Source organism: Pseudorca crassidens, chromosome 10 (assembly GCF_039906515.1).
Source record: "Pseudorca crassidens isolate mPseCra1 chromosome 10, mPseCra1.hap1, whole genome shotgun sequence".
Classification (NCBI taxonomy): Eukaryota; Metazoa; Chordata; class Mammalia; order Artiodactyla; family Delphinidae; genus Pseudorca; species Pseudorca crassidens.
The window spans coordinates 9,942,882-9,970,781 of NC_090305.1; the positions used below are offsets into that span (position 1 = coordinate 9,942,882).

At 44.5% G+C, this 27,900-nt stretch overlaps 1 protein-coding gene across 13 annotated transcripts in view; it reads left to right on the forward strand.

Moving 5' to 3' along the window:
• Positions 1-27,900, forward strand: part of PHACTR1 (phosphatase and actin regulator 1) — a 540,649-nt gene that overhangs the window by 482,514 nt on the left and 30,235 nt on the right. For all 13 annotated transcript variants that reach the window (XM_067752006.1, XM_067752007.1, XM_067752013.1 and 10 more), the window contains 2 exons: positions 11,593-11,831; positions 13,563-13,719. In XM_067752006.1, the coding sequence (XP_067608107.1) occupies positions 11,593-11,831; positions 13,563-13,719 (396 nt within the window). The remainder of the gene's footprint in view (positions 1-11,592; positions 11,832-13,562; positions 13,720-27,900) is intronic.

Genomic DNA, 27,900 nt, shown 5'->3' on the forward strand with positions numbered 1-27,900 from the left:
TACTGCTTACATTAGCTAGGGATTAAATTACTACCTGTCAAGATTATTGAAAAAGGAACAATTTCAGCATTGGACAGAAGAAATTGAAATCAGTAGCCCCGCAAACCCCTTCAGTCTTTAATAATTCTGTTATTCCATAATTAGACTTTTCAAAGATGACAGTTCATTTATAATCTTAGTATAAAAACATTTTGGGGTGACAGTTACTTTATGTGGCCTTCAGGGTCACAGGAAAGTCTAAAGAAGGATTCTCGGTCCTGAACTAGATGGTCCCTGGGGTTTCTTCTGGCTTTAACAGTCTGACGTAATTACCGCAGTGGTTTATGTCAGTGTTTCCACCTGCAAATCAGTGTTCATGATGATGAGTAGCTGTGCCTTGGTACCGGAGGAAAAATGAACCTCTGAATAGCTAAATGTTGTTTGCTTGTGAAATGACATTTATTTGAGGAAGTGCGGTATTTTGTTCATCGTAGAGCAAATGGCATGTATTTTCAAATGAACTGTGTTTCCAGGGAAAGATCCTCTTTCTTATACTGATGACCGTCTCTTCAACATCTCCTCCAATTCTGGTGAGACATTCGCCCCTGACCCTCTGAGGCCAGAGGTGTCCACGCCTCACTTTAGGTCAGTGCTTGGATTTTGCAGGAGGTATTTATCATCTGTAAGCGGCTGCCTGTAGCTGTTGTTTTGCAATTTAACTGCTGCTTTAAGAGGCAGAAGGAGATTTCAGAACAAGGTAATGTCACCCTGAGCAAGACAGGTCCTCCCCTGCAAGGCTGGTGAGCCACCTGGTCAGAAGAAGGTTACAATGAGACTAGATGAACCACTGACATCTTTCAAAGTCTTAAGAGGATAAAAAAGGAAATGTATTTTTATAAGAGAGAATCTGCCCCTGAATTCCTATGTGTACCTGAGTAGAAACCCTGCCCTTGCTTAATGAATAAGTATAGATGCTTCGATCTTCTTGGAAACCCTTGTCCAAAAAGATTTTGCAGGCCACGGATATTTAAAAAGCTAGGGAATTCCCTGGCGGTCCAGTGGTTAAGACTTGTTGCTTCCACTGCAGGGGGCCTGGGCTTGATCCCCGGTCGAGGAACTAAGATCCTGCATGCCACGTGGCACGGCCAAAAAAAAAGTCAAAAAGCGAAAGGAAGTGTTTCGCAATGTGGCATCAATGTTAACTTCTCGGTTTTGACAAATATACCATGGTCATGAAGGATGTTGACATGAGGGGAAGCTGGCTTAAAGGTATATGGGAATTATCTGTGCTTTCTTTGCAACTCTTCTGTAAAGCTAAACTTATTACAAAATAAAAAATTATTACAAAACAACCCCCCCAAAAAGAACCAAAAATAAAATCCTGGCATCACATCCAGCCAAGCATGACCTAGGACATTGGCTGAGGTCTAGGGACAAAGGCCTGTGGAAAAGCCACCAGTTTGGTTCCTCCATCAGAAATGGAGGTTGCTGTTGGTGAGATTCTGGGTGTCTTACGGTTTTATTCATCACATCCTGACCCCAGACACTGTTTCAGAAGTGTGGGTCATTGGTCCCTGGAAGGACAGACAAAGGGATGTGAGTGAACTAATTTACATTCATTACCATGGCTGGAAAAAAAGCAGCTCAAAACACATCCTCCACTCAGGGAAGCTCAGTCCCCTGGTCTATATATAGAATGGCATCATTTCCTGCTGACTAAGGTCCAACAAAAAAAAACACAAAGGCTCCAATGTTGAGTTTCTTATCTCAGAAGGCTGTGATAGAGCGTACAATGTGTGCCTGCTTTCCTAAAATGAAGCTGATTAACTGTTTTCTTGGGTGTCAGAGGTTACTTCCGTCATTCTCCAGCCGCAGGCGCTGCAATTTGTAGCATAATTTCTCACACGTTTTTGGGCTCCGAGGAGAAAACGTCTGACTGTTCCCTCTCCTTTCTGAAAACTCTCTTTATAACTCTGTGCAGTCAGAAGGACGAAAGCTGTCCCTGTTGAATTTCATTTTCAGCATCATATTGGAGGGTAATAAATGTTCTCTGTCCTTTCAAGAGATTATTGTCTTCTTTTTTTTTTTTAACAATAGGTGCAGCTGAAATCATGTGTGGGAAAGCAGTATCCCTTTATGACACGTTTTTCTTTAAAAATGGTGGTGAAATGGTTCCCATGTATTTTCAAGGAAGAGGAAGGATTTAAAATAGGAATTTTTCATTTCAGAACCTGCCCCTGATTTCCTAGCAGAGTATCAAAGGTGCTTGATCGTGGGTAATCCCGTGCCCAGGGATGGGTCACGATGCTCCACTATGCATCTACCTGTTATCATGTGATGGAGACGCAGTGATGGTTATAAAGCTCCCTTGGAAGGGAGCCAGCTGTTTACTGACCCTGAGTTGTTGTAGATGTCTTGCATTCATCTCTTGATGAATTATTAAAAATAAGCTGCCTCTCCCTCACCAGTAACGAACAGGAAAGGTAAAACAGTCTCTTAATGTTCAAAGTCTAGGGATTTCTTAGAAACATGTGACTGTTTAGATGATAGGAAAATGCGGTGAAGGGGGAGGGAACCTGAGGCGTGCCGTTGTGTTCTCAATTTATGTCTCTCCTACTTGGTTTAGTAGAGTCAAAAAGGAGAGTTGAATTTAAAGAAAAAAAAAGAGTTTTCCAAAAAGGAGACGCATTAAACGTTATTCTTGTTGGAGACAGGACCAAGGAGAGAGGACACGGCTTTTCACTTCCCTGGCATGGCATGGGGACATAGTGAAGGCAAAGAGAGTTTGAAATGAGTGCTTTTTACTGATTTAGGACTGGTGTTTTACTCTCAAACTTTCTGAATCCTGTTTTCGTGTGTCTCTTGTAAATGGCAGGCGTCCTGTTTTAGGTACACTTCTGTCTGTTCTTCCTGGTTTATTCACTTTTTTCATGAAGGAAGACATTCAGGCACTTCCATCCTCTGGGGAGAAAGCGGGACAGAACAAAGTTGACATCCTCACAAACTTACCTTTCAGTGGAGGAGACAGGTGATACACTAATGAATATCTTATATGCTGTGTATATACATCTATACACTGAAGAAAATATAAAGCAGGGGAGTGGGCATCACCTATGATGGTGATACCTTTCTGTCCTCGAGGAACTGCGTCACTGATGTGGCCACAGTAAACCCACTGCATCCCTTCTTCTTGTTGGTGACGCACCATTACGCAAGACTAGACTATCCAGCCTCGTGATTATTCTGCCCCACTCTCTCTTGTATCCTGTTCTCTCTGCAGCCTACTCGCCCCCAGCCACGGGCTACTCACACAAACACGGATGTACCACCCACGTCAGGAGTTCAAACCTGTCTCTGTGTCCCATCAGAGTCTCCAACCTTGGGGCTCTTCCCAGCAAAATTCATAGCAAAAAAGGAGCTGAGTTCTGTGAACATCTGTTGTCCTTGCTTTTTGTTATACGATAATTAGCATATTCCCATGTTTTTTTTTTTTAAATTTGTGGTACCAATTGCATTTCATAGTCAGCATGTCCATATACAAGAAAATAACGGCCCTGAGGGTTCTTTGGGAGAAGACAGTGTGGTTAATGGAAAGAACACAGGCCCTGGAGGGAGAAAACCCACATCCATATCCCTGTTGTGATCACAACTGAGTGATCACTTATTTCCTCAGAAATGTAACATCCTCATCCATAAAATCCGGATAATAACAATACCCTTCCTAACTTTGCAAGTTTTGGGAAGATTAAATGAGATAACGAACATTTACGAAGTACTTTGATAGGACCCATACAGGACCCTATGTGTTAACTGTTGTTGCTGTTTTGAAAGATGGCCTGCTCCTTTGTCCTGATTTGTGGAGCCCCCTGGTGTATTTAATTACTAGAATGGAAATATTCCAACATGGTGCGACTGACCAACATCTTGCAAATGTTACGGAGCGCTCTCAGGTTTTTGCATGTTCATCCCTATTTCATTTCTCAGGAAAATTACATCATTTGGAGCGACCCAGATGGGGAACAGAATCTCATCTTCCCCCCCGCCCCCTCGCCGGACAATAATTTAGGACCTTTGGTGTTAATTTAAATTTATCATAGAATGTCATACAAGAAGAAACCTTCTAGATCTTATCTAGCCCAACTACCTCACCTTACAAAGCAGCCTAACTCTGGACAGTCTTAACTGAAGTGGCCTGAGAGCGTAGAGTTAGGAAATGTGCTGACGTTAAGCTGTCTCTGTTACGTTCTATACTCACACCGTCCTGGGATGGAAGGCACACGGGTACCCTGGCATTCTTCCTTGCACAGATCTGTGCCTTATCTCTTTGGATTATCTTCTTGGGAAGAACTCTAGATCACTATTTCCACAGCTTTAATTCTCCTTTCATAGGATATTTTCCCTACACAGCAAGACTATCTAAGGGTCAGGGATAATTATTTTAGTGAATTAAAAAGATGCTAAGTATATTATGGCCTACTCTGATTACTAGAGACTTCAAATATTTGATTGACTTTTCCATCAGTTCCCAAAACGTGCACAAAAACAGGGCTGAGATATGAAGAGAATTAATAATCAGGCTCTGTCTTTGACAGGCTTACAGTCCATGGGGGCAGGGGGTAAATGCTTAGATGTGTGATTGTAACATAATGCGACAGATGCTGTAACAGGTGGGAATGGAAGCTGTGGAAGCACAGAGAAGGGACTGTTTTCCGCTGAAAAATCAGAAAAGGCTGCTCCAAAGAAATGGCATTGGAGCTCTCGTTGAGGGTGGGTGGACTGCTCCAGTCAAACTCTGAGGGGCTATTTCTGAGGTGGGGGGATGGCAGGAAAGCTCACAACGTGCTCGGGAGGCGACAGGTGGCCTGGTGGCTGGAACACTGGGTGCGCGGTAAAGAATGGCAACAGATCAGATGGGGAGGAATTATGGGGCCAGGTGGTGAGGTGCTCCCTAGGCCATTCCAAAGAGGGTGATGAGGTTTATCCAATTGACAATGAGACCCTTCAAAGGTCTTTTCATTGGAATTATATGACCGGAACTGTTTGACAGCAGTAGAGAGAGGACTGGGTGGTGGTGAGGAAGAGAGAAGGTTCTGGAAAAAGAGTAAGTTTTGAAGCCATTTCAGGGCTCTGCTTCTGTCCAGATGACACCAGTACGAGCTCAGGCTCTACAGCCCCTACTGCCCGAGTTCAGTAATGCCTGCACCCCTCTCGCTGTGACCGTGGCTGCGTGCCTCATTTTTCCTCTCTGAAGTGGAGGGTAACAGTAGTACCTGTCTAATAGGGTGCTGGTCGTTAGGCTTAAGTGAACCCATCCCTGGCACTATGTGAGCATTTAAAGTGTTAGCTCTTTTCACCATTATGTGCAGCGATCCAGGAAGAGCTAGGGAGGCGCCGCCTAGGAGGTCAGGATGAGGGTCTCCACGTTTACCTGCAGTTTTAATTCCTGCTCACCCACCTGGAAGAGGTACAGTGACCACAACCCCCACGCGATGAGATCCGTTTGAATTCCAAGCAAACTCAGTGCTTAATCTCTGAAGAGTTTTGACGTGAATGGTCCAGAATAGATCTGATTATGTGAGTCATCTTTTCCCTGGGGACTTGGACAGGTACTCTGGAAGATGTGGTGACTCTTTCGGGCCACCGGAGTGTCATTTTGTACATCACTGATCTGGGCCACATAATGAGAAAAGCTGCTTCCCTCGAATTGGTTTGGAGCTCTCGCATTAATGGGGTAGCTGCTCAGGAACTAGAGCAGCGGCACAGGTAACATGCTCAGCGGAACTGTCATGGTGTCAGATCGTTGGTACCGCCCCCAGAGCAGCAACCTGAGCTACAGCACGTCAGGAACTTAGGAGATGAGATCTGGGCAGTTCATCCTTCAGCAAATACTGCACATTCCTGAGAGTTAATACCCAAGTTGCATGAGAAGAGACTCAGGTGGTACAACTCTGAAGATGCAGCAGGTGGCAAAGCTGTCATGCATACTCCAGGCCAGTGGTTCCCAAATGGGCAGTTTTGCCCCTCAGGGGACATTGGGCAATATCTGGTGATATTTTGGGTTGTCACCACTGGAGGAGATGCCACTAGCATCTAGTGAGTAGAGACCAGGTTTGCTGCTAAACAGCCTACGATGCACAAGACAAGCCCCCCCTACAAAGAAGGGTCCGGTCCAAAATGTCAGCCGTGCCGAGGCTGAGAGACTCTGGCCTAGCCCGACATTTAACCAGAATGTGATATATACGTCATTGGTGGTACCCAAAGTGAGTTTAAGACGAGCTTTTTTAAGTTTTAATGGACACGTACTTATTTTAATGTAAGTTGTAAACACACACTTAACATAAAACCAGTGATTACAAAGATATTGTTGCTTAAGATGAGGCTAAATTAGTATTTGAGTTTTTTTTAAGTGTTGACTTAAAAATACGAAGTAAATAATAGCGTAAGTGGACATCAAATATGGCTAAGGAGTGTGGGATGATGCAGGTTAGAAGCCGTTGGTTTGGACGAGGAGTCAGAAAACTTTTTCTGTAAAATAACTGGGTAGTGAATATTTGAGGCTCTGCTGCAACCTCTCAACCATTTTGGTACAAAAGTCACCATGACAATAGGTAAACAGCTGAGTTCTTTTCCCATCCTGACTTTTCTAAACCCAGTGTCTGATGCATCCTTTAAACTCAGTGCCCCAGGTATGGCCTGACTGTGGCAGGAGAAGACACTCTAACTTACCCTGGTTAGTAAGATTTAAAATATTTATAAAGTCATGATACCCGTTTTGTACACATGTTGTGGACAAAGTGTGATGTGTTCCTCACTTTGCATGTGTACAGTTAGTGCGGTTTGTGTTTAACCAAAGTACACAATCTTACAAGTATCACAATTCAGTGTTTGGATACAGCATATTGAAATAGAGTGGGTTCAAATTCCAGCTCCTCCCTTTACTACCTACGCCCTCATGGGCCTATTACCCTCTCACAGCCTCCATTTCCTGCTTAATAAAACGAGGATAGTGACACCTCTCCTGCAGGGTTGTTATAACAATGTAATGAGATGTGGAAGTCTCCAGAACAGTGGGCAGCACATTCAGTAAATGTTTACTGTTTTCCTTTTCTGCCTTAGTTCTTCCACATATTTGATTCTGTTACTAAGCCATTAATAAAAGTGTCAGTCAAGTCAGGGGCACCTATACAATACACTGAATATACACTGAAAATACAATACACTGAAAATACTCCCTGAAAATTAAAGAATGATCTCTGCACTAATACCCTTTGAGTATGACTCGTCAGCCACTTAAAATGCACCTAGATGTCAGTGATTCCAGCCCATCTTTCTTCCAGCAAAAGCAATAAACAATAACTGAGTGTCAGCCATGGTGTCAGGCCCCTGCTACAGACATGAAGAAGATATGGTCCCTGCCCCTGGAGGCATCTACTGCTTGGTTGGGGAGAGGAAGCTAGTAAGCAAACGGATGCTCCCAATTTTCACAATTGTGGAATCTCCTGAGAACCTAGGCAAAGTGTTGCCCAAGACAAGTATTGAAAGATAAATAGAAATTAACCAGGTGAAGGTGAGATCCCTTCACATCCCAGGCCAAGAGTGTGCAGTGCATTGTTGCATGTGAACGAAGGGTGAGTTGTATGGGGACAGAGGCGTGGAGGGGTTGCAAGGCTGGGTGAATAATACAGGTCAGATTATGCGAGGCGTTGCATGGCAGGCTGTGTCTGAATTACTGCTTCCAGGCTAACGGTTCTCCCTCTAGCAGTGACACCTTTTATTTAGAGCAGGTCTTCTAAGTGACAACTCCATTCTAGAAAACCAGCGTTACTAAGACTGTTGGACTGGTGTCCCCCTTCCTGCCCATTACCACCAGCGGTGGAGGCCAGATGTAAGACGCGGCTACATTTCAGTTGATTTAGTTCTTTGCTGTGAATAATATAGCTTGTAATGTGGATTTTTTTGAATTTTCCATGTGTGTCACTCTTGAAGCACTGGTTTTGTAGCCGAGGCAGGCATTCAGGGTTCTAACAGATGAGATGGCTACATCTGAGTTTCCGAAAGTTGCTTTGACGACAGTCTGGAGGACAGACTGAAACGGAGAATGTTTGGAAACCCCTTGAAGGGCCCTTCCTATAAATAACAAGTGAGGGGCTCCCTTGAGGCCATGCCAGTGGGACACACGTGCACCAGACCTACTAAAAAGATACCGTTGACCCAATTTCACCCAAGGAAACTGAGGCTCAGAAAAGTTAATAATCTGCCCAGTGTCATGAGAGAGTCAGTGACGGAACTTGGACTTGGAGCTATGTCTTGACTGCTCATACCGAGGCCCCATCAGAACCTTTCCGGCCTCCTTCCCAGCCAACTCTTCTATCCCCTTGTGTCTTTGCTTGCTACCCTGTGGTCCTCCAGAGCTACCAGATGTGTGGAATCATCTGGTATTTGTCTTCCTCCTTCTCAGCATTTTTCCTAACACAGAGTTGGCATATATTTATCAATAGAATATTTGTTAAGACCCTTTTGGTGGATTCACCCAGCTTGCTGGAAAACACTTTCTTCGTCCTTATGGAAACTGGACATTCTGTCACATGCTAGACTGGCCGGATCGGCCAGGCAAGGTCTTCAGCTGTTGCTGTGATGCCCCAACCAGGCAGTCGCTGGTCTCTATGACTGGTCCCTATTTTCCAAGGCGGGCAGTCTTATATGTAGGACCTGCCCCAGGGGCTGAGGGATCTGCCTTATAAGCCCCTTCTTCTCACGGTTTCACACTTCCCGTAGATCATTTTTTTCTTTTAATACATTTATTTATTTTTATTTTTTTTATTTTTGGCTGCGTTGGGTCTTCATTGCTGCACGTGGGCTTTCTCTAGTTGTGGCGAGCGGGGCTACTCTTCATCGCGGTGCGCGGGCTTCTCATTGAGGTGGCTTCTCGTTGCGGAGCACGGGCTCTAGGCACGCGGGCTTCAGTAGTTGTGGCACGTGGGCTTCAGTAGTTGTGGCTCGTGGGCTCTAGCGCGCAGGCTCAGTAGTTGTAGTGCATGGGCTTCGTTGCTCCGCGGCATGTGGGATCCTCCCGGACCAGGGCTTGAACCGTGGCTCCTGCATTGGCAGGCAGATTCTTAACCACTGTGCCACCAGGGAAGCCCCTCCTGGTAGATCTTTGAGAGAGGAGAAATCACAGTCTCCTCTTTATCATAGACTACTTGGGAAGCTGAGTTTCTTATCTTTCTTTGCATAGTATTTCTCCTTTCTCTGTCCTCTCGGGCAGGTTGGAGCTGTCACCTTAAGGAATTCTTGTGCTTTCTAGTTTCCAACTTTTATTTCCTCAAAAGACTTTTCCCACCAGACATGAATAGCTATTGGCTTCTTTTCATTCTTGCTCTTGTCGTATCCCCAGCGCCCTGCCTTCACTGGAGCCAATAATTAAACTAGAAATGGCAGGGAGGGGAGAGAGCAGGGGTGGGGCAAAACAGGGGCCATGGAGTTACAGTTTTGCTTCTTCCACACCAACTTCCCTTAATACCCAGTGTAGAAACCCAAGCGCGGTTGGAGCCCGGTGTCGTTGTCTGATGGAAGGGCCGCCTCGGGAGGTGGTGTAGTCCGTCACCTTTCAGCCAGCTCTTGGATTTGTCATGCGAGACCATCCATTCTGTACTCCACCTTCTTGTTCTCACTGCCATTCCTATTAAACTAGGTGGGAAATGGGCCCCCTAACCTGCTAATGTCTAATTAAGATGCTGCATTTTTATAAACATGTGATTGATTTAATCTTATTCAGTGGTTGAAGTTTTTTTTTTAAGTTGATTTAGTTCATTTCCTTGAACACCATAGCTCATGATGTGTCAACTAGATTTGCCATTTGTGTCACTAAAGACTTAGGAGAAAAATACAAAGAGAAAAACAGCCCTTTGGAAACAATGGAAGGAAGAAAGTGAATTGAATTTAAATTAGACATAGCAATCAAGTGTAATGAGGGATTTCCCTGGTGGCGCAGGGGTTAAGAATCTGCCTGCCAGTGCTGGGGACTCGGGTTTGAGCCCTCATCTGGGAAGATCCCACATGCCACGGAGCAACTAAGCCCATGTGCCACAACTACTGAGCCTGCGCTCTAGAGCCCACAAGCCACAACTACTGAGCCCGTGTGCCACAACTACTGAGCCCATGCGCCTAGAGCCCGTGCTCCACAACAAGAGAAGCCACTGCAGTGAGCAGCCCACGCACTGCAACGAAGAGTAGCCCCCGCTCACCGCCACTAGAGAAAGCCTGTGCACAGCAACAAAGCCCCAAACACAGCCAAAAATAAATAAATAATTTTAAAAAAAGAAATAAAAAGCTGAGATTTAGAAATTAGACACATTTTAAAAAGAATAAAATGTAAGGAAAGTTTTAAAGGAGACCTAGCATGCATTCACATGTCCTTAAGAGTTTTCTTTTAGATAAGATGTTCTAACGTAAAATTATTGCTAGACAGCATAGCCTCACACTCCGTTTCTTAACACGTCAAACACTGTTGGATGGTAAAATGCATTCAGTTTCCTATGTTTAGAAATTCCTTAAATGAAAGACATAAATTCCACTTGAAGTTCATCTGAAAAAAAAGTTATAAAATTTAACTGTGGGTTTCAGGCTCCATTATTCTTGCTGGACTTCATTCAGAGCCGGTCATAAAAAGGATTCTAACTTGCTGTAGGAACCTTGGATAGACTCTAATAAGAAAATAACTAATTTTCTTTATTTTTGATAATACACATTTCCTGATTTTCTTACAATGAAACTCATGTGGCTTTTATTAAGAAGCAGATCATTTTTAATTAAAAAATATTTTTTATCTGAGTTGGCTCAATTAAAGAGGTAAAACCAAAAATACGATCATCATTGCTGCTGGGAACACTGACCTGCTGAAAAACCAGACTGGCGTTGCCTGTGTCTGCTGAGGGTCTGACATGGTCCTTGGGAGAGAACTTGGTCTGAGTCGCCCTTGCCCATGTCCACCCCGATGTCATGCGTGGGTCTCCAGCCTGATGGTCCCACCTCTTCTGTTTCTCTGCATCTCCATCCGTGACATTTCAGTCAGCCCCTACCAGTCATGCTGTATAGCTTTGAAAGCTGGAGCTTCATGTATTGTCTCTTTCTTTCCTGGGTCTCTCACTTCACCATCAAATTAACCCTTTTACTCCTTTAAGACATGTGGGTTGCAAATGAACCTTCCTTTGACCATTGGGGTTGTTGCTCTTAACCAGAAATAAAAAGAGTCAAATTTATTTTTAAAATTTTTTATTTTTTAAATTGCAGTAAATACACAGGACATGAAATTCACCATCTTCCCCACTCTAAAGTATACAGTTCAGTGGCATTCTCGTACATTCGCATTACTGTGCTACCGTCACCACCGTCCATCCGCAGGGCAGTAGAATTCTCATTTCCTATTCTGTGCTGCTACCACCATCCAGTAACTCAGCTGCCCCTAAACAGTTAGCTGTTAGGTGAGAAATGAGACTTGAATTGCCCAGTAGACCTTTTGTCTCTTAGGACATAATGGCTAAGTTTTTAAAAGGTTCTGATGCATTTAATATGACACGTTAGACAGAATAAATGTGCTCTTTTCTCTTTAAACAGCTCTGAGCAGCGGGTACCCTGTTCTACTTCTTACCACAGCTCTGGTTTGCACTCGGGTGACAGTGTCACAAAAGCAGGACCTCTGGGCCTTCCGGAAATAAGACAAGTGCCAACTGTTGTGATTGAATGTGATGACAATAAAGAAAATGTGCCTCATGAATCAGACTACGAAGACTCTTCTTGCCTGTACACAAGAGAAGGGGAAGAGGATGAGGACGACGACAGCTCGCTGTATACCAGTGGGTGCATCTAAACTCTTCGCTGAGGGTGGGAGGGGCGTGGCTGGCGGGAAGAGCTGCCCACCTCTGTGGGTTCTAATCTGAGGTCCGAGGTTACTGTTTCTTCATTAGTAAGACGAAAGGGTAACTGTCCTCTGAACAGCCTCAGAGCTCTAAAAATTACAACATCGTGCTACCATCTCTCGCCTCTTTTCGATGTCTCTTTTTTTCTTTGATGGCTTCCCTTGGGCTGCAACACCCCATCAATTAAAAAAAAAAAAAGCAAGGAGGGGAGGCACCTTAAAATTCAATTCCAGTCTACAAAATATATAAAAATACTAACCATTGTATATGGAACCAATTCATTTTTAAGCATACCTCAACCACTGAACTTAAATTTCAGTGATCAACTTTCTAATGCGTGAACTTATGATAGCAACCTTTTACCGACCGTGTGCCTGACGATATGCTAAGGTTTTATTCTCATCTACATCTGACAACACTCAGGGGCATAAACTACTGCCCCATTTTACAGGTGAGGGGAGAAAATGGAGAGGTAAGGGACTTGCCCAGAGACTCACGTCTACTAAGTGGCAGTGCTGAGAGTTGAAGCTGCCTGTGTCTCATTCCAAAACCCACGTTCTAAAAGCAGTGGCAAAAGAAGGAAGATAAGTACTTACTATATAAGGTCCAAAGGAGCCCCCCAGACTTGCTGCTTCCCGGTCTCTTCCTCTTGCCTCACAACTCACCAGGCCTCAGACAGCTCGCTAAACCTGAGTGATGGAAATAGTCCTGGTGTTGAGGAGAGAACCCTGGAGGGGCAGCCGAAGGCCCACATGGGCCGTGAGGGAAGGAGCTGTTGCCCAGCCTCTGCTCACTGTTTCCTGCCCGGAGAATGGAACGCTTTATACCAGGGTTTCTCAACCTTGGCACAAGTGACATCTTGGGCCAGATAATTCTTTGTCATGGCGGCTGCCCTGTGCACTGTAGGATGTTTGGTAGCATCCCTGGCCTCTACCCACTGGGTGCCGGTAGCACCCTCCCCAGCAAACTCGAGTTTGACAACCAAAAATGTCTCTAGACCTTGCCAAATGTCCCTGGTGGGGGCAGAAATCACTCCTGATTGAGAATCATGGATTTATTCCAGATGTGAGGAAATAAAAGGAAAAGCAGACCCAGAATATTGCCTGTTTCCATGAGCTTGCCCCCTCTCCCACCCCACACGGACCCCACTTTGCCCAACTTTACTTGCCTGTACCCTCCAGCCCCACTGTAGCTGATCTCTTTTGTTTCCTGTGATTCCCCCGCCTATCCTTCACCTCTGAGCGTCCACACACGCAGATGCCCACCGGCCTGCTGCCTGTTGGCCTCACTTACCCTGCACGTGGCGGCCGCGCCTCCTCCGCCCTTTGCATTCTGTTTTGCACTCCGCAGTCTGTCCTCCCCTCCTTTGTGATGTTGCCCACATTGGGGGGGGGGGAGTTCCTGGGGAGCAGAGATCCAATCACAGGCTCTCCATGTGCCCCGCACGTGCCCAGCGTACCGCGAGGTAGAAGGGACATGCTGATTGCAGGAACGGTATGAAAGTCACATACTGCAGCTTTCCTCCTTTGACCGAGGTCTTGACCGCGCTCAGGTGTTGGGCTCTTATATCTGTCTCCCCGCCTCTCACCTTGTGGTCCACGGCTGTCCCTGGGGGGAGCCCGAGCAGGTTGGTGACAGCCTTATTACCTCATGTCTCCCTTCCTGCAGGCTCCCTGGCCATGAAGGTGTGCAGGAAGGACTCCTTAGCCATCAAACTCAGCAACAGGCCCTCCAAGCGAGAGCTGGAAGAAAAGAACATCCTTCCGAGGCAGACGGACGAGGAACGGCTGGAGCTGAGGCAGCAGATCGGCACCAAGCTCACCAGGTAGGACAGCGCAGCCCGCGGCTGCACGGATTTCCATGCAAGAGTTCAGTCTCCATCCTCAGATCTGTTTTGAGTGTCTCTGAAGAGCTCCCTGTAGAAAAAGTCCGTGGAAAATATTCCATTTCTTCTGCAGGATTGCTTTTATGGTCCCCTCTTTTTCACTCATCAAAGTCTTAGAAATTTCACTCGACTAAAGGTTCAAGCTGAGAGGAAGATTTCTAGGGAGAATAAGCACCTGTAGAACAATTCCCATCATCCAGTAGAATTGAGGACGTATATACCTAGGCACTGTGGTTTGCTTAAGCACAAAGCAATCGAATAAGTGGACTTTTCTGCTAGACTGTGCAACTAGAAGACATCAGTGGTGGGTAAAGTTGCCTCATTACTGAGCTGGGACTCTTCTTGAGTGATTGCCCCTATGAGTGGGTATTACAGACACAGGCAAAGCAGTATGTCATATTAATACGTTAAACACTTACGTGTGTGTTCATAACCTAGTGCATCTTTATGTGGTGTTAGCTAACATCTGTGACACACTTATTAGCCAGGCATTCTTCTAAACATCTTATGTGCGTTCGTTCATTTAATCTTTGAGCTTCCCTATGAAATGGACATTTCTATGCCCATTTCACAGATGAGAACACGAGAGAGAACTTGAGTTACCTGCGTAACGTCAGACAGAATGGCTGTGGAGAGCTCCCTCTTGGCCATATATGATGCTGCCTCTGTAATGATAGTCACCAGGTGAACCTTCACTTTGGCCCAGGCACCGTGCTCGCTGTTTGGATGCAGTGTGTAGAGGTCTCCCAGGGTTTCCTCCTGACTTTCCCACTTACTGCCCCATAGCCTCGTGTAAGTCACTTATTCTCTTCCCCTGTGTTTTCTGCCTTTATAAGATGGGGAGTTGCAAGAATTAAACAATATAAGTAAAGCACTTAAAACAGTCTCTCTAACTTCCTGTGGGGAGCCTGTCCCGTGGTGGAAGAGCCTGACTTTAAACACTGTTCCTTCTGTTGCAGTGAAATCTCTGTCCATGCATTTCCCACCCGTTGGTCATATTCTTTTCTTTCTGCAGCTACCTCACTCCTCTTAACACACATGCTTTCGGGCACTTGGAGGCAACGGTACTGGCTCCCCAAGTCTCCTTTCCTACACTGCATATAGCCGCATTCTCTCTCTGGGGTTCAGTGGATTGGGTGGATATAGTTCTAGGCTGCTTCCTGAACCAGCTTGTTCAATTTTACACCTGATACAAATAGGGCTCTCCATTGGGGGACTAGAAATAAGAGAAGAAGCAGATCCTTGACCCCAGCTCCTCTTCCCAAAAGTTCATTTCCATTATCCTTTGACTAGGACAAAGGAGCATGGGTATCCTTTATTCTAGTTCTTTCCCTCACTTCCATTTTCCCAGCTTTGTGACGGTATAAGCAGAGCCCCAGGATTGTGGGGAAAATTGAAAACTTCTCTGCAGATGTATGTGAGATGCCAACACATCTAGCTGCCCAAGGTGGCATCTTCTGTGGAGAGAGAGACAAAGGTGGGAGATATGGAAAGCAGATGTGTGCAGCCGGCCACTCTGCTTGTCCACCACAGAGCACCATCCACCTGGAGGAAACTGACAAAGCGAAAAAGGCCATTGTCCCAGAACACGCTCCTAAAAAGACACAGCCCAGCTTCTCATGCCTGAATCCATACCAGCATCCCACCACGATTAGCACGTGGCTATGGCAGTGACACAACCAGAGGTGGGAAGAGACACAGGCCACCATGCACTGCAGGAAGGTCTCTGCATTTGAGGATTTATCCTTGGAAATCATCCCTTTCCCAACCTTTCCTCTTCTGGATTCATAAAATCCACTGAGCGTTCACCATAGTGATGTCTATTCCCAACCCTCGTTCACCCTGGTCAGTAGAAGAAGACACACTGACCAGGGAGAGAACGATGGAGGTAGAGAGGACAGCATTGGGCATATTCCAAGTGTTGAGCTCTGACTCCATTTCTTCTTTGTTCACTCTTTCAACTAGGGAGTTTATTTCCTTCTGGTCTAACCCTTGGCATCTCAGCCAGATTACAGGAACTGGGCATCAGGAAAGGACATCAGGAGTGTTGAGCAAGTCAACAAAGTTGTACAGAGTTCAGCAAATCTGGTGGGGAGGCCTAATCCACGTCTCAAGGTCTTCTTTAGAAAGGAATTTTAAGGACGATTCTCTTTTGAATGAGAACCCAGCTTGGTGCTTCCAGCCACTCATTTATCCTGAAGCCAGGGGAGAATGAAGGAGAAATCTGAGAACCGGAAGGTGACCATGGTAGAGAGAGAACTAATCTGAGGCCCAGAGCCTTGGCTTCTAGCTCTGGTTCTGAGGGTTTCCTAAGCAGATGTTTGCTCACTCTGGGTCTGCATTTCCTAATCTGAGGGGATTAGGTCATCTGATCACTTTGTGCAAACCGTGAACTTCATTATCATCAAAAGTAACTAAAAGTCTGCAGGAATCCGTTGTAGAGTTTGCATCTCCGAAGCTACAAGGCTGCGGCTTTCTTTGGCTGTTATGTGAGGTAGTAAGATGTACTGGAAATATCAAGCTCTTCGAAAAGCCTACGGCCAGGTCTGCGGTCCTCGCGGAGTGAGCAAGATAGAAAACATAATTTTAGTCTGACAGTTTTAATAGCATAAAAGAATAATGTAGCACTCCAAGGATAATCCCAAACTGGGGGAAGGGAGCAGAAACATCAAGTAAAATGATGTCAAGTATTAAGGGAGAGTTTCTACCTAAGAATGCCAAAATATTGTTCTTCCAAAAATGTTTTCTCATTGATGCTATTGGGCAGACTCTCCTAAACCTCGGTCGTCAAGTCATCTGGGTGCTTTGATGGTAAATAACTGTTTCAACCAACCGCCATTTGAGAAGTGAGGGCTGCCCTTGAGACATGAACGTTGTCAGCTGGGTGTGCGTTTCTCTGCTCCTTGTGTATTACAGACTCAGGCCGGTTGCAGAGAACCAAGGGGTCAACACGTCCGTCCGCTGGGGTGTCCGAGGGATGAAATAGTAGAACTTCGACTTAAATTTATTTTATGGCATTCTTTTTAAGTCGATTGTGTCTGTGTTATAATGCACATATATATCAATGCAGTAGTATCAGTACTTGTATATAACTTATAAATAAAGAAATGGCATGTGTGGGGATACGTGCTTAAAAAATTAAATTGACCGAGTTCTCAAGAAGCTTCGAGCCCACAGGTCTGAGGGTCCCTTCTTAGGGCTGCGTGAGCAGGTCCTTTCCTCTCCAGGGACCTCTCTAGTCAGTGGAAAGGTAGAGACCTCAGGGCCATCCCTCACCCCTGCAAAGCCCCCGAATTCAGGATGCTGCTGCTTTCTCTCTGAGTCTCTTCTCTGGGCCCTTCAACCTGAACCCTAGGAGGTGGTCAGCCTGTGTGATCTTAGCTCTCCAGTCCACTTTCAGCTCCCTTCATTTACCAAGCTTTTTACTCCCCTAAGATTAATATTCATCCCACATGACTCCATGTTATTTATTTGAAATACATCTTACTACCCCCTTCTCCCCCCCCCAAAAAAATCATTATGTAAAAAATTAGACATGGAGACATACTTCTCAGTGTTCATAGTGAGGATGACCTCTTTCTTGATCAGTCAGGGGACAGCTGATATGGCCTAAGCCACTTACTTTCCAGCTTGGGGCATTGATTGAAGAAATGACCCCCCACACACAACTAAAGGATGGCGCTCAAGACCATTGGGAATGGAGTTTTGAGGGACTAAATAGAAGTCTGATGCCTAAAGGAGTTGTCCTTTTGCTTCTGAAACATCCTTTAGAAAGTGAATCATCCTGTAAGTCACTAAGACTACTTATTTTTTTAAAAAGGAGCTAAGACCCTGAAACGTGATCTGTTCTTGGTTACTCAACAGCCAGTGCGCCTAAGCCTTCTCTTGGGAACAGCCAGCCTTTCAGACCCAGCTGTCCAGTCCTCTCCAACTGAGGCCCCTCCCTCAGTCCCCTCCAATACCTTCTGTAAGGTTTGGATCAGACAGGGGGAGAGAAAGCCTGGGAAGGACAATAGAATGGGAGGTGCCTTGCAGTATACGTAAGAGTATATTAATCTAAATTAAGCTCAGGAATAAATAAGGATTCGGGCAATTTGCCTCCGTGACATACTTGTTCCCCTAAAATATCTCTTCACCCTTAAGATATCCGTGTCCCACTCGGGTGAACTGTCATCATCTTTTTTTTTCCTTTTTTTAAACTTTATTTCTATTATTTTATTTTTTATACAGCAGGTTGTCATCATCTTTTTTGCAGTCATGGTTGACCACGATGTTTTCAGCCTCCCTCTGAGCTGGAGCAGGCATAGCCCTGCCTTAAAATGGGAAGCATCCCTACGGGGAAACTCTTTGGAAACCGTGCTGGGTTTTGGAAAGGATGTTTCTCCTGTGATGTCCTTTTCCTAGGCCAGACATAGCTGGTGGTTCAGGCCACTCACCTATGATTCTTGCCAACAATCAAAGGAGATGCTGACTTAATTTCAGCTGCTGGGAGTATTCATTTTCTAGGGCTACCATAACAAAGTACCACAAACTGAGTGGCTTCCACAACAAAACTGTATGGTCTCACAGTTCTGGAGCCTGGAAGTCTGAAATCAAGGTGTCGGCAGGGTTGGTTCCTTCTAAGGGCAGTGAGGGAGAATCTGTTCCAGGCCCCTCCCCTGGCTTCTGGTGGTTCACTGACAGTCTTTGGCCTTCCTGGTCTCTGCTTTCATCTTCTCCCAGCGTGTGTATCTCTGTGTCCAAATTTCCCCTTTTTATAAGGAAAGCAGTCATCTTAGATTAAGGTCCAACCCTCATCCTCTTGTTTTAACTTGATGACCTCTGTAAAGACCCTATCTCCAAATAAGGTCACACTCTGAGATGCTGGGGGTTAGGACTTCGACATTTGTATTTTGGGGGGATACAATTCAGCCCATACCATTTGGGGAAGCATAAAGTGGGTCTACCTAGAAAAGGAGCCACAAACTCAAATGCACACCTGGGGCCAGGCAGGTATTGAACATAAGGGAAGCAGGCAGTTCTAAGATTGTTAACAGGGAGTGCTGGGAACTGGGGTGAGATGGAAAGTCCATCCTTTATCAAAAGGGGTCACCACTCTTCAGCTTCAGTCCCCTCTTGTTTTGGAGAAATGAAAGACCAGTTTGTCAGATCTTATTTTTAAAAAAATCTGGATTTTTTTAAAATGAAAATTCCGAATTTTTTAAACATTGGACAGACCAAGCAGAATATAATTATGGGTTACGTTTAGCCCCGGGATCATGTCTCAGCCTGTGCCCCCTGGATATAATCTCTGACCTAGAAACCATAGGTTTTCCTATCTACCGTATAGTCCTAAATTCTATGGGCGTGCACTGTGCACTTTGATGACATGAGATAGAACTCTTCCGTGTGTGATAAATGTCAGTGTGAGCATGTGCATGTGTCTCTCTGTAGCAGTTGGGAATTCACATCTTCTAGGGTCCAAGTTAATTTGAATGTGGTTATGTGGATTAATCACTAAAGCAATATATACTCTATTCCTAGAAAGAACTTTGACCCAGCTTTCAGGAGTTTAGTCAGTTGGTTTTCAGAGTGTTTGTGACTATGGAAAAACACATTAAGTTGAATGAAGAAGTTGGTTGAAATAGCTGTCACTGCTTTCTTTTCCTTAATGCGTGTTGAGTCTGGGAATCAGAAGGGTTTAAGGTTAAAGCACTGGTAATTGTTGATAGTTGGAATCTATACATACAGCATGAGATCCACACCAAGCATCATAGGGCAGATGAGATGTAGGACCCGCCTTTGAAAATTACCAATATTCTCCCTCTTCTTTCCTCCTTGGTATTTATGATGGCCGCCTCTTATATAGCTGTTGTCTTTGCGGTGGCAGGGGGGTGGGGAATGAGATAGGGGAGGTGGAAAAGTGATGACCTGATCATCCCCATGAAACCTAATGTGTTATTCTCTCTTATTCAGAATTTAATATGCTAGAAAGAAAGAGTATTCTAAACCTGTATTTTATGCTCCTAAGTAGTTCACACTATAGGCAGAATATAAAATAATATGGGGCTTCCCTGGCGGTGCAGTGGTTGAGAGTCCGCCTGCCGATGCAGGGGACGCGGGTTCGTGCCCCGGTCCGGGAAGATCCCACATGCCGCGGAGCGGCTGGGCCCGTGAGCCACGGCCGCTGAGCCTGCGCGTCCGGAGCCTGTGCTCCGCAATGGGAGAGACTACAACAGTGAGAGGCCCGCGTACTGCAAAAATAAAAATAAAAAAAATAATAATATGTACAGAGGATTATGTGCTGCTTTAAATCATAATACAGTGTTCAAGGGAGAAACTTGAAATCCATTTTTCATGCTTATAGCACAGGCAATAAAATGCAGTAGTCCTGACTTCTGACTGTAGCTTGCATACTGTTGGTGGTTTGGGAAAATCAGTGTTATGAATCTCGATACACCGAAGCCTAGTTCCAAGGTGGCAAATAGTATCTCCCCCCAAATCTAAGGGCTGATGGCTAAGTGTGAGCTGGTACCTTCCCAGGCTAGGTAATTTCTTCTGCTGCAAAAGCACTTTCTAAAAAACGGAATAACAATCAAAGGCTCTATGAATTCAGTTCAACTTTGGCTGACTGAGGGTGTCCTGGACGTGTGTCCCTGTGAATCACTTGAGAGAAAGAAGGGAGGAAAATAGACCTGAGTGAAGTTTAGGAGGAGCTTCCTTGTCCGCCTGGCTTTTGCAGCCTTGCAGCAGCATCTGCACCCTCCTCACCTTTGACTGTGATGAAGGATGGAGTGGAGAGGGGACCAGAGAGGAGAGCAGAGAGGGAAGAGGGCACTTGTGGGCTTCCCTGGTGGCGCAGTGGTTGAGTGTCCGCCTGCCGATGCAGGGGACACGGGTTCGTGCCCCGGTCCGAGAAGATCCCACATGCCGTGGAGCGGCTGGGCCCGTGAGCCATGGCCGCTGAGCCTGCGCGTCTGGAGCCTGTGCTCCGCAACGGGAGAGGCCACAACAGTGAGAGGCTCGTGTACCGCCAAAAAAAAAAAAAAAAAAAAGAGGGCACTTGTGTCCGCTCATCTTCACATCCGCAAAGCCTGGGAGGGAATGGCTCAGGTCAGTGGGCTTTTTCTGTGGATTCTGAACCCTCCCATAAAGAAAACTGAAATTAAGTAGCAGTCACCAAGCTGAACTGAGTGATCAGAACAAGCTAAATCGGGTGAAATAGGACGAGAATGGAGTTATTGAATCCTGCAGCATTTGCATAACTGACATGTGGAATCTTCGAGCAGCTCAGTGGCTTTCAGATCATTTGACATCTCCCATTAACTCACTGGGCAAAATAGAAAATCCTCTCTTAAAAGCCCTCCAGAAAGGCTGACATCTTCTAAAAGGTGCTGAGTTGAGTGGAGGCTACAGTGTGACCTGACTGATAGAAAGTTAAGGGCAGCTACACATCTGTTTCTGTTTGTTTGTCTGTTATTACTGATTGCCATTCTTTTTTTTTTTTTTTGAATTTTATTTATTTATTTTTTATACAGCAGGTTCTTATTAGTTATCTGTTTTCTACATATTAGTGTATACATGTCAATCCCAGTCTCCCAATTCATCCCACCACCACTACCACCCCCTTCCCCCCCACTTGGTGTCCATACGTTCATTCTCTACATCTGTGTCTCTATTTCTGCCCTGCAAACCGGTTCACCTGTACCATTTTTCTAGGTTCCACATATATGCATTAATATACGATATTTGTTTTTCTCTTTCTGACTTACTTCACTCTGTATGACAGTCTCTAGGTCCATCCACTTCTCTACAAATGACCCAATTTCATTCCTTTTTATGGCTGAGTAATATTCCATTGTGTATATGTACCACATCTTCTCTATCCATTCATCTGTCGATGGGCATTTAGCTTGCTTCCATGACCTGGCTATTGTAAATAGTGCTGCAGTGAACTCGGGTGCATGTGTCTTTTTGAATTATGGTTTTCTCTGGGTATATGCCCAGTAATGGGATTGCTGGGTCGTATGGTGGTTCTGTTTTTAGTTTTTTAAGGAACCTGCATACTGTTCTCCATAGTGACTGTATCAATTTGCATTCCCACCAACAGTGCAAGAGGGTTCCCTTTTCTCCACACCCTCTCCAGCATTTTGTTGTTTGTAGATTTTCTGATGATGCCCATTCTAACTGGTGTGAGGTGATACCTCATTGTAGTTTTGGTTTGCATTTCTCTAATAATTAGTGATGTTGAGCATCCTTTCATGTGTTTTTTGGCCATCTGTATGTCTTCTTTGGAGAAATGTCTATTTAGGTCTTCTGCCCATTTTTTGATTGGGTTGTTTGTTTTTTTAATGTTGAGCTGCATGAGCTGTTTATATATTTTGGAGATTAATCCTTTGTCCATTGATTCGTTTGCAAAGACTTTCTCCCGTTCGGAGGTAGAATGAGATGCTAATTAATTTGTTTGTGGTCATCATTTCACAATATAGACATTTATGAAAACACCACATCGTACACCTTAAATATATACAATTTTCATTTGGCAAAAACAACAATAAATAAAAGGCTTTTCACATTGGCTGAAGGAAGAAGGTAGCCAGTTGGCGGTTGCTGTGCAGAGTCATGGTTCATCTGAAGGGAGCAGATCATGTGGAAAGTTTGTGAGGGCCTGTGCTGGGGCCGACATCACTACATGCCCATGAGCTGTGTCAGTGAATGGACTGCTCCTGAGGGCCAGGAGATCAAAATAATCTCCATTAGAGAAAAATGAGGCCCAAAATAAATACTGCTCATGTTTAAAGAAAAAACTAGCTTAAGTACAACTGGGAGATCTCAGAAAGGAACAGTGCACCTTGAGCTGAATAAGTTTGTTTTCTGTGGGTTTAAGGTTAACTTTTCAGGGAAACAAGTTACTAAGGGAGACCATGGAACCTCGACAAATTGATTCTGTTGGAATTCTTTTAGAATTGATGGTGCACAACACTGTATGAGGTATCATTTAAAAGGTAGCTGGAGGGAGCTCCCTGGCGGTCCAGTGGTTAGGGCTCAGTGCTTCCATTGCAGGGGACATGGGTTCGATCCCTGGTTGGGGAACTCAGATCCCACAAGCCCTGCAATGTGACCAGGAAAAAAAAAAAAAAAGGTAGCTGGATAATCCTCCTTCAAAGAGATTAGTCAAGGTTACCCATCGTTCTCTGTTTTAGCCTGGGAAAGAGATACTGATGGCAGGTTCTGTGGGGAAAGTGGGGGTCCTTCTGGGCCACATCCTTTTATTGGTGGGAATGTATTTTAGACTATTTCTCTTTCCATTTTTTTTCCTTTCAATGTTCCTGGGAGAATGCGGATGGGACAGGGCTCTGGATAACTTAATCACTGAATAATCTAAACATTTATGTGTTAATAGGAACAACTTCAACTTGAGTTGTCAGACCATTTTTCTTGTAACATATTTTTTTTCTTTCCTACAATCTTTTGATCCCTCTATAAACTAAAACAGTCATAAGGATGTGTCATTGCTATCAAACTTTTATTCATGAAAGGAGCTCTCAAAGCCATTTGTGAATCTGCTGGGAGGCAATGAATAAACAGTGAGTTAAATCATCTTACGAAGCACCAGACTTTGGTTGAAAGATGCTTCTGTCACCTGGAATAGTACTTCAGAATCTGGTCTAGTGCTTTCAGATTAGCTTATTTGGAGGTTTTTTTTCCCACAGTGAGCTTTGTACCTATATCACAAGGAGTCTATTTGTGAGTTTCTTTACCTCCTTCACAATTGCATCTCCTGAATGACTGCCTCTAGCACCCTTAATTTTACAGTTAAAGAAACTGAGGCCAAAAGAAATTAAGCTGCTAGCCAAGTTCATACAGTTATCTGGCTACACTGGGATCTGAAACCAAGACCTCTGACCCCAGCCAGTGCTAAAAATTAATATCCCCCAGAAAGGGGAGAGATGTATTCCCTTCTCACTGGAAGAAACAGGCCAGTTATTTGTTAGAAAGTATGACAAGTCATAGATCTCAGTTGATTTTCTCAATTCATGTCTGAAAGAGAGAGAAATGACTCAAAGGTTTTGAATTAAATCTTTAAGAAACATTTTCAGAAGTTAAAAAGCCCATGAATAAGGAATCTGTGAATCCTCTCATAGGTAGTTTCTTTCCTGGGCACTGTTTCCTCCTCAATCCCACATAGCTAAAAGAACATTTAAATGAAGTGCCCAAGTGAGAGACATTTCCCCATCTTAATAGTTAATCACAGCTGAGAAAATCTCGTTAATAATTTTTGAAGACTGATCAGGTACTTTTGAAGATTCTGTATCTGATGCCTTAGTTTGGAGTTGGCCTGTTCTAGTGATTCTGTCATTCAGATGATAAGTGAAGCTCTAATCCGTTATACTTAGGAAGATTTCTTTGTTCTTTGTTTCAACGGTGAAGTCGGCATTTCTCGTCTCCAGGATAATTTCCATGGTATGTAGAGTACTTTCTCCCTCATCCACCAACTTTGGCTGCAGGTTTGATTGAAGGTGATTTTTCGACAGCTCTCCTTAGACCTTGCACACAGTCCTGAATATTTAAATAGCAGAACTGGATTACAGCTGAGACATTTGCACAACAGTTGTTTTTCATAGGTCCCCTCACATCTTTGTTGACTGGCAAAAAAAAAAACCCTAACTCTCATGCAAAATGCTAATAAGAGTAATTCATTTTATTTATCTTCATTATATTCATTTCACTCTTCTTGGTTTAGAATGCAAAGATTTTTAGAATAGCCTTGAAAATTGCATATATGCTAACTAAACAGTGATTTTTTTGACAGAATATAAACAAGGGAAGTCATCCAAAGATACAAACCCTGGAAAATCGCTTTTCCCTCTGATTCCGAAGGCAGTTCCTTTGAAATATAAGTGAATACGCTTCTATTTTAGGAAGTGTGATCATGAAAATTTTATGTTCTGTGCCCAATGAACCACTAAAACAATAGTTCTTCAAAACGGGCAGCCCTATTAGTGCCTTGGGAAAAAACAGCAGGCAGACAGATAAATACTGGGTACTGACAGGTGATCAGTGTGTTGAGAAGAGCTTTACCTGCGGTCAGTCCAAGCCTCCTTTGGACTCTTATGATTTTCCTCGTGTTGCTCGTCTGCGTATTGTAACTTATCAAGCTCCCCCTTGAAAGATGCTGAGAGAGGTCATTACCTCTTCCTGTGAGTTAAAATGAGAGCTGCCCTCCCCAAATTTGATTGAACCAATGAGTCTGCCACCTGCACATTCCACCCCAAGCTGCCCAGGCAGTGTCCCATCCACGGGAAGCCTTCAGCTCACCCTCCCTGAGTGACCTGGTACTTCCTTTAGATTCGCGGAAGCTGAGTGAGGCTGAGCAGGTACCTTCTGCCTGGAGCCTGCTGAGTCCGCGCAGCACATCCTCGGAGCATTTCTCCATCTCATTTCTCTCGCGCGTTACCCTCTCTCCTCACAGTCTTTAACCACATGTAGCCATTTGGGGCCACAGCCTATGAAATCTGATTCTCACCCCACAGTCAACAGCAGCACCTGGGTAATACTCAGGCGTTTCCCACGAAGGAGCTGTAAATTCATACAACTTTGTCCAGGCAGAAATAAAATAAGCTTATTCATTAAAAAAAAAAAAGCATATATATAATGTCAGGTTTAGCCTACCTAAGAAAGTAGCTTAAATTTGTCCTGCATTTACATTGTGTGTTACATGGTATGTTTCCTAATTGATTAATAATAGAATGCTGATGTATCTATGCACACACACACACACACACACACACACACACACACACACACGAGAGAAAAGGATATGGCCTACTGTCCACCACGCTGGGAGCTAAGGATCCTATGTTAGACATGTGCTACGAATTCATGGTCTCTTTTGGGGAACATACTTGAGGGGATACAGTCTCTTCTTACAAGCTACCTGTCTCCCAATCCATTGTACAGATAAGGCCAAGAAATTAGTAAACGCGTTTATATTTGTTTCCTGTATAGTCAAGGTAAAGTCGGTTGAAGCAGCCGTATCACGCTCCATTTTTACATTCTTTTTCTTCTCTGCCTTTCCCATATTATAGATCCTTTCCTAGACAAATAGACCCATTCCATTATTAGAACTCCATTTTTCCTGATTCTTTTAGAATTAACAAATAGATTTTCAAAAAATGCAAAAGTGCAAATCCAAACTGGTTAGACATTCCTAAAATCCACCATGCTGCTGGGGGAAAAAGATGTGTGTGTGTGTGTGTGTGTATATATATATACACATACATACATATATATGTGTATATATATACGTATATATGATGTCTGTTACATACATATATATGTGTATATATATACGTATATATGATGTCTGTTACATCATATATATGTATTTTATGGAATTTTATCATGGTTAAGCACTTCTGCTTTAATGAGGATACCTATATTCTTTACCACTCTTTTGTTCTACAGGACTAATGGTTTTAAAATGAAGCTTTATGTTAAAATTGTGGCGTCACAGATGAGGAAACAGTATGGAAATGAGACTTCTAACAAAGGAGAATTATAGAAAACCTTGCAAAGTCAGATGATCAACATCCCCTCTACTGGAGCCTCTGGGACTCTTTGGGGGTTTTTTGTGTTTTCATCTCCAGGTTTCTAAACAGCGTGAAATCTCATCTGAGCTGGAGTTGTGATTTGTTCCAGAAATAGGAGCTCAGGAGAGGCCCTGAGAGGCAGCTGTAGGAAAACAGCTGTAGTCCTGTTGAATGAAGAGGAGAGAAGGGGCTGGGCATGCTTGACAGCTGTCTCCCAGCCTCTGTCTCACATAAGACCCTTCAGCCTCTCCTTGGGAGGTGCTGATGGCCCCAAGATGGCAGATTGGCCTTTGGGGGGAACAGGAAAAGAGCGTGAGCTGCACAGACCCTGTAGGTCCTGGAGTCGCCCAGGTGTCATAGTCAGAGCAGGCACAAGAGGAGGCATCAGGGGACCTACTTCCAACTCTCCATCCCTTGCCTTGCTTTGGAAAGTAGTCAAGCGTTTTATACATTGTTTATTGACGCCCAACAAAGCAAGGCATTGGGGAAATCTGGAACCACAGTATTTTGTGGATGAATGAGTGGATGAATAAGTATATATTCTTATGACATTTCTGTATTGTCTAGACTGCACAAGTCATCCTAACCATGATACTGTCCAGGACAGTCACTCAACAGTGAACCCCGGAGTTTCCTCTTTGAATCCCTTTTTGTCCTTGTTCCAGAGATCTGTTCATCAGAAGCAATGTTCTTTAAAGAAGTAAGGACAAGAAGTACAGGGGTACCTGGGGGAAGGCTCAAGTTAAGAAAAGAATATCCAGGTGCCGGTGCCCTTGTTCTCACACTTGAATATGCATGCAGCTCTCCTGAAGATCCGTATGTCGTCATGTCCTGTGTCTAAACAACACAGCCTGCTGGGTTCCACCCAAACGTTCCTAATTCAGTAGGTCTGGCGCCCAGGAATTTGCCACAGTTAAGGAGTTCCCAGCTACTGCTGAAAAATGACCTAGGAAGCTTTAAAAAGTATATTAACAGTGCTTTACCCTCAGATATTCTGACTTAATTGGTCCAGAGCGTGGCCCAGCCATCAGTCTTTTTTAAGGTAATATAGGTTATTCTAATGTGCTACAAGATTGAGAACCACTGACTCAGAAACGGCAGAGATCAGGAGAACAGACAAAACGCTATAGGAAGAGGACCAAGGATGAGCTTGAGTTGACAACTTGAGGATATTTTTTGTTCCCACTTGACTGGTGAGGTGTGTGGTGCTTAGGGGCTGTACTGATGCACTTGTTTTGCCTCACTCTTAATCTTTTTTTTTTTTTTTTTTTTTTTTTTTTTGCGGTACGCGGGCCTCTCACTGTTGTGGCCTCTCCCGTTGCGGAGCACAGGCTCCGGACGCGCAGGCTCAGCAGCCATGGCTCACGGGCCCAGCCGCTCCGCAGCATGTGGGATCTTCCCGGACTGGGACACAAACCCGTGTCCCCTGCATCGGCAGGCGGACTCGCAACCACTGCGCCACCAGGGAAGCCCTCACTCTTAGTCTTTTGCCTTGACCTCTCACCAGATCATACTAAACTTGTTGAAGATTCTGATGGAAGTTTATTTA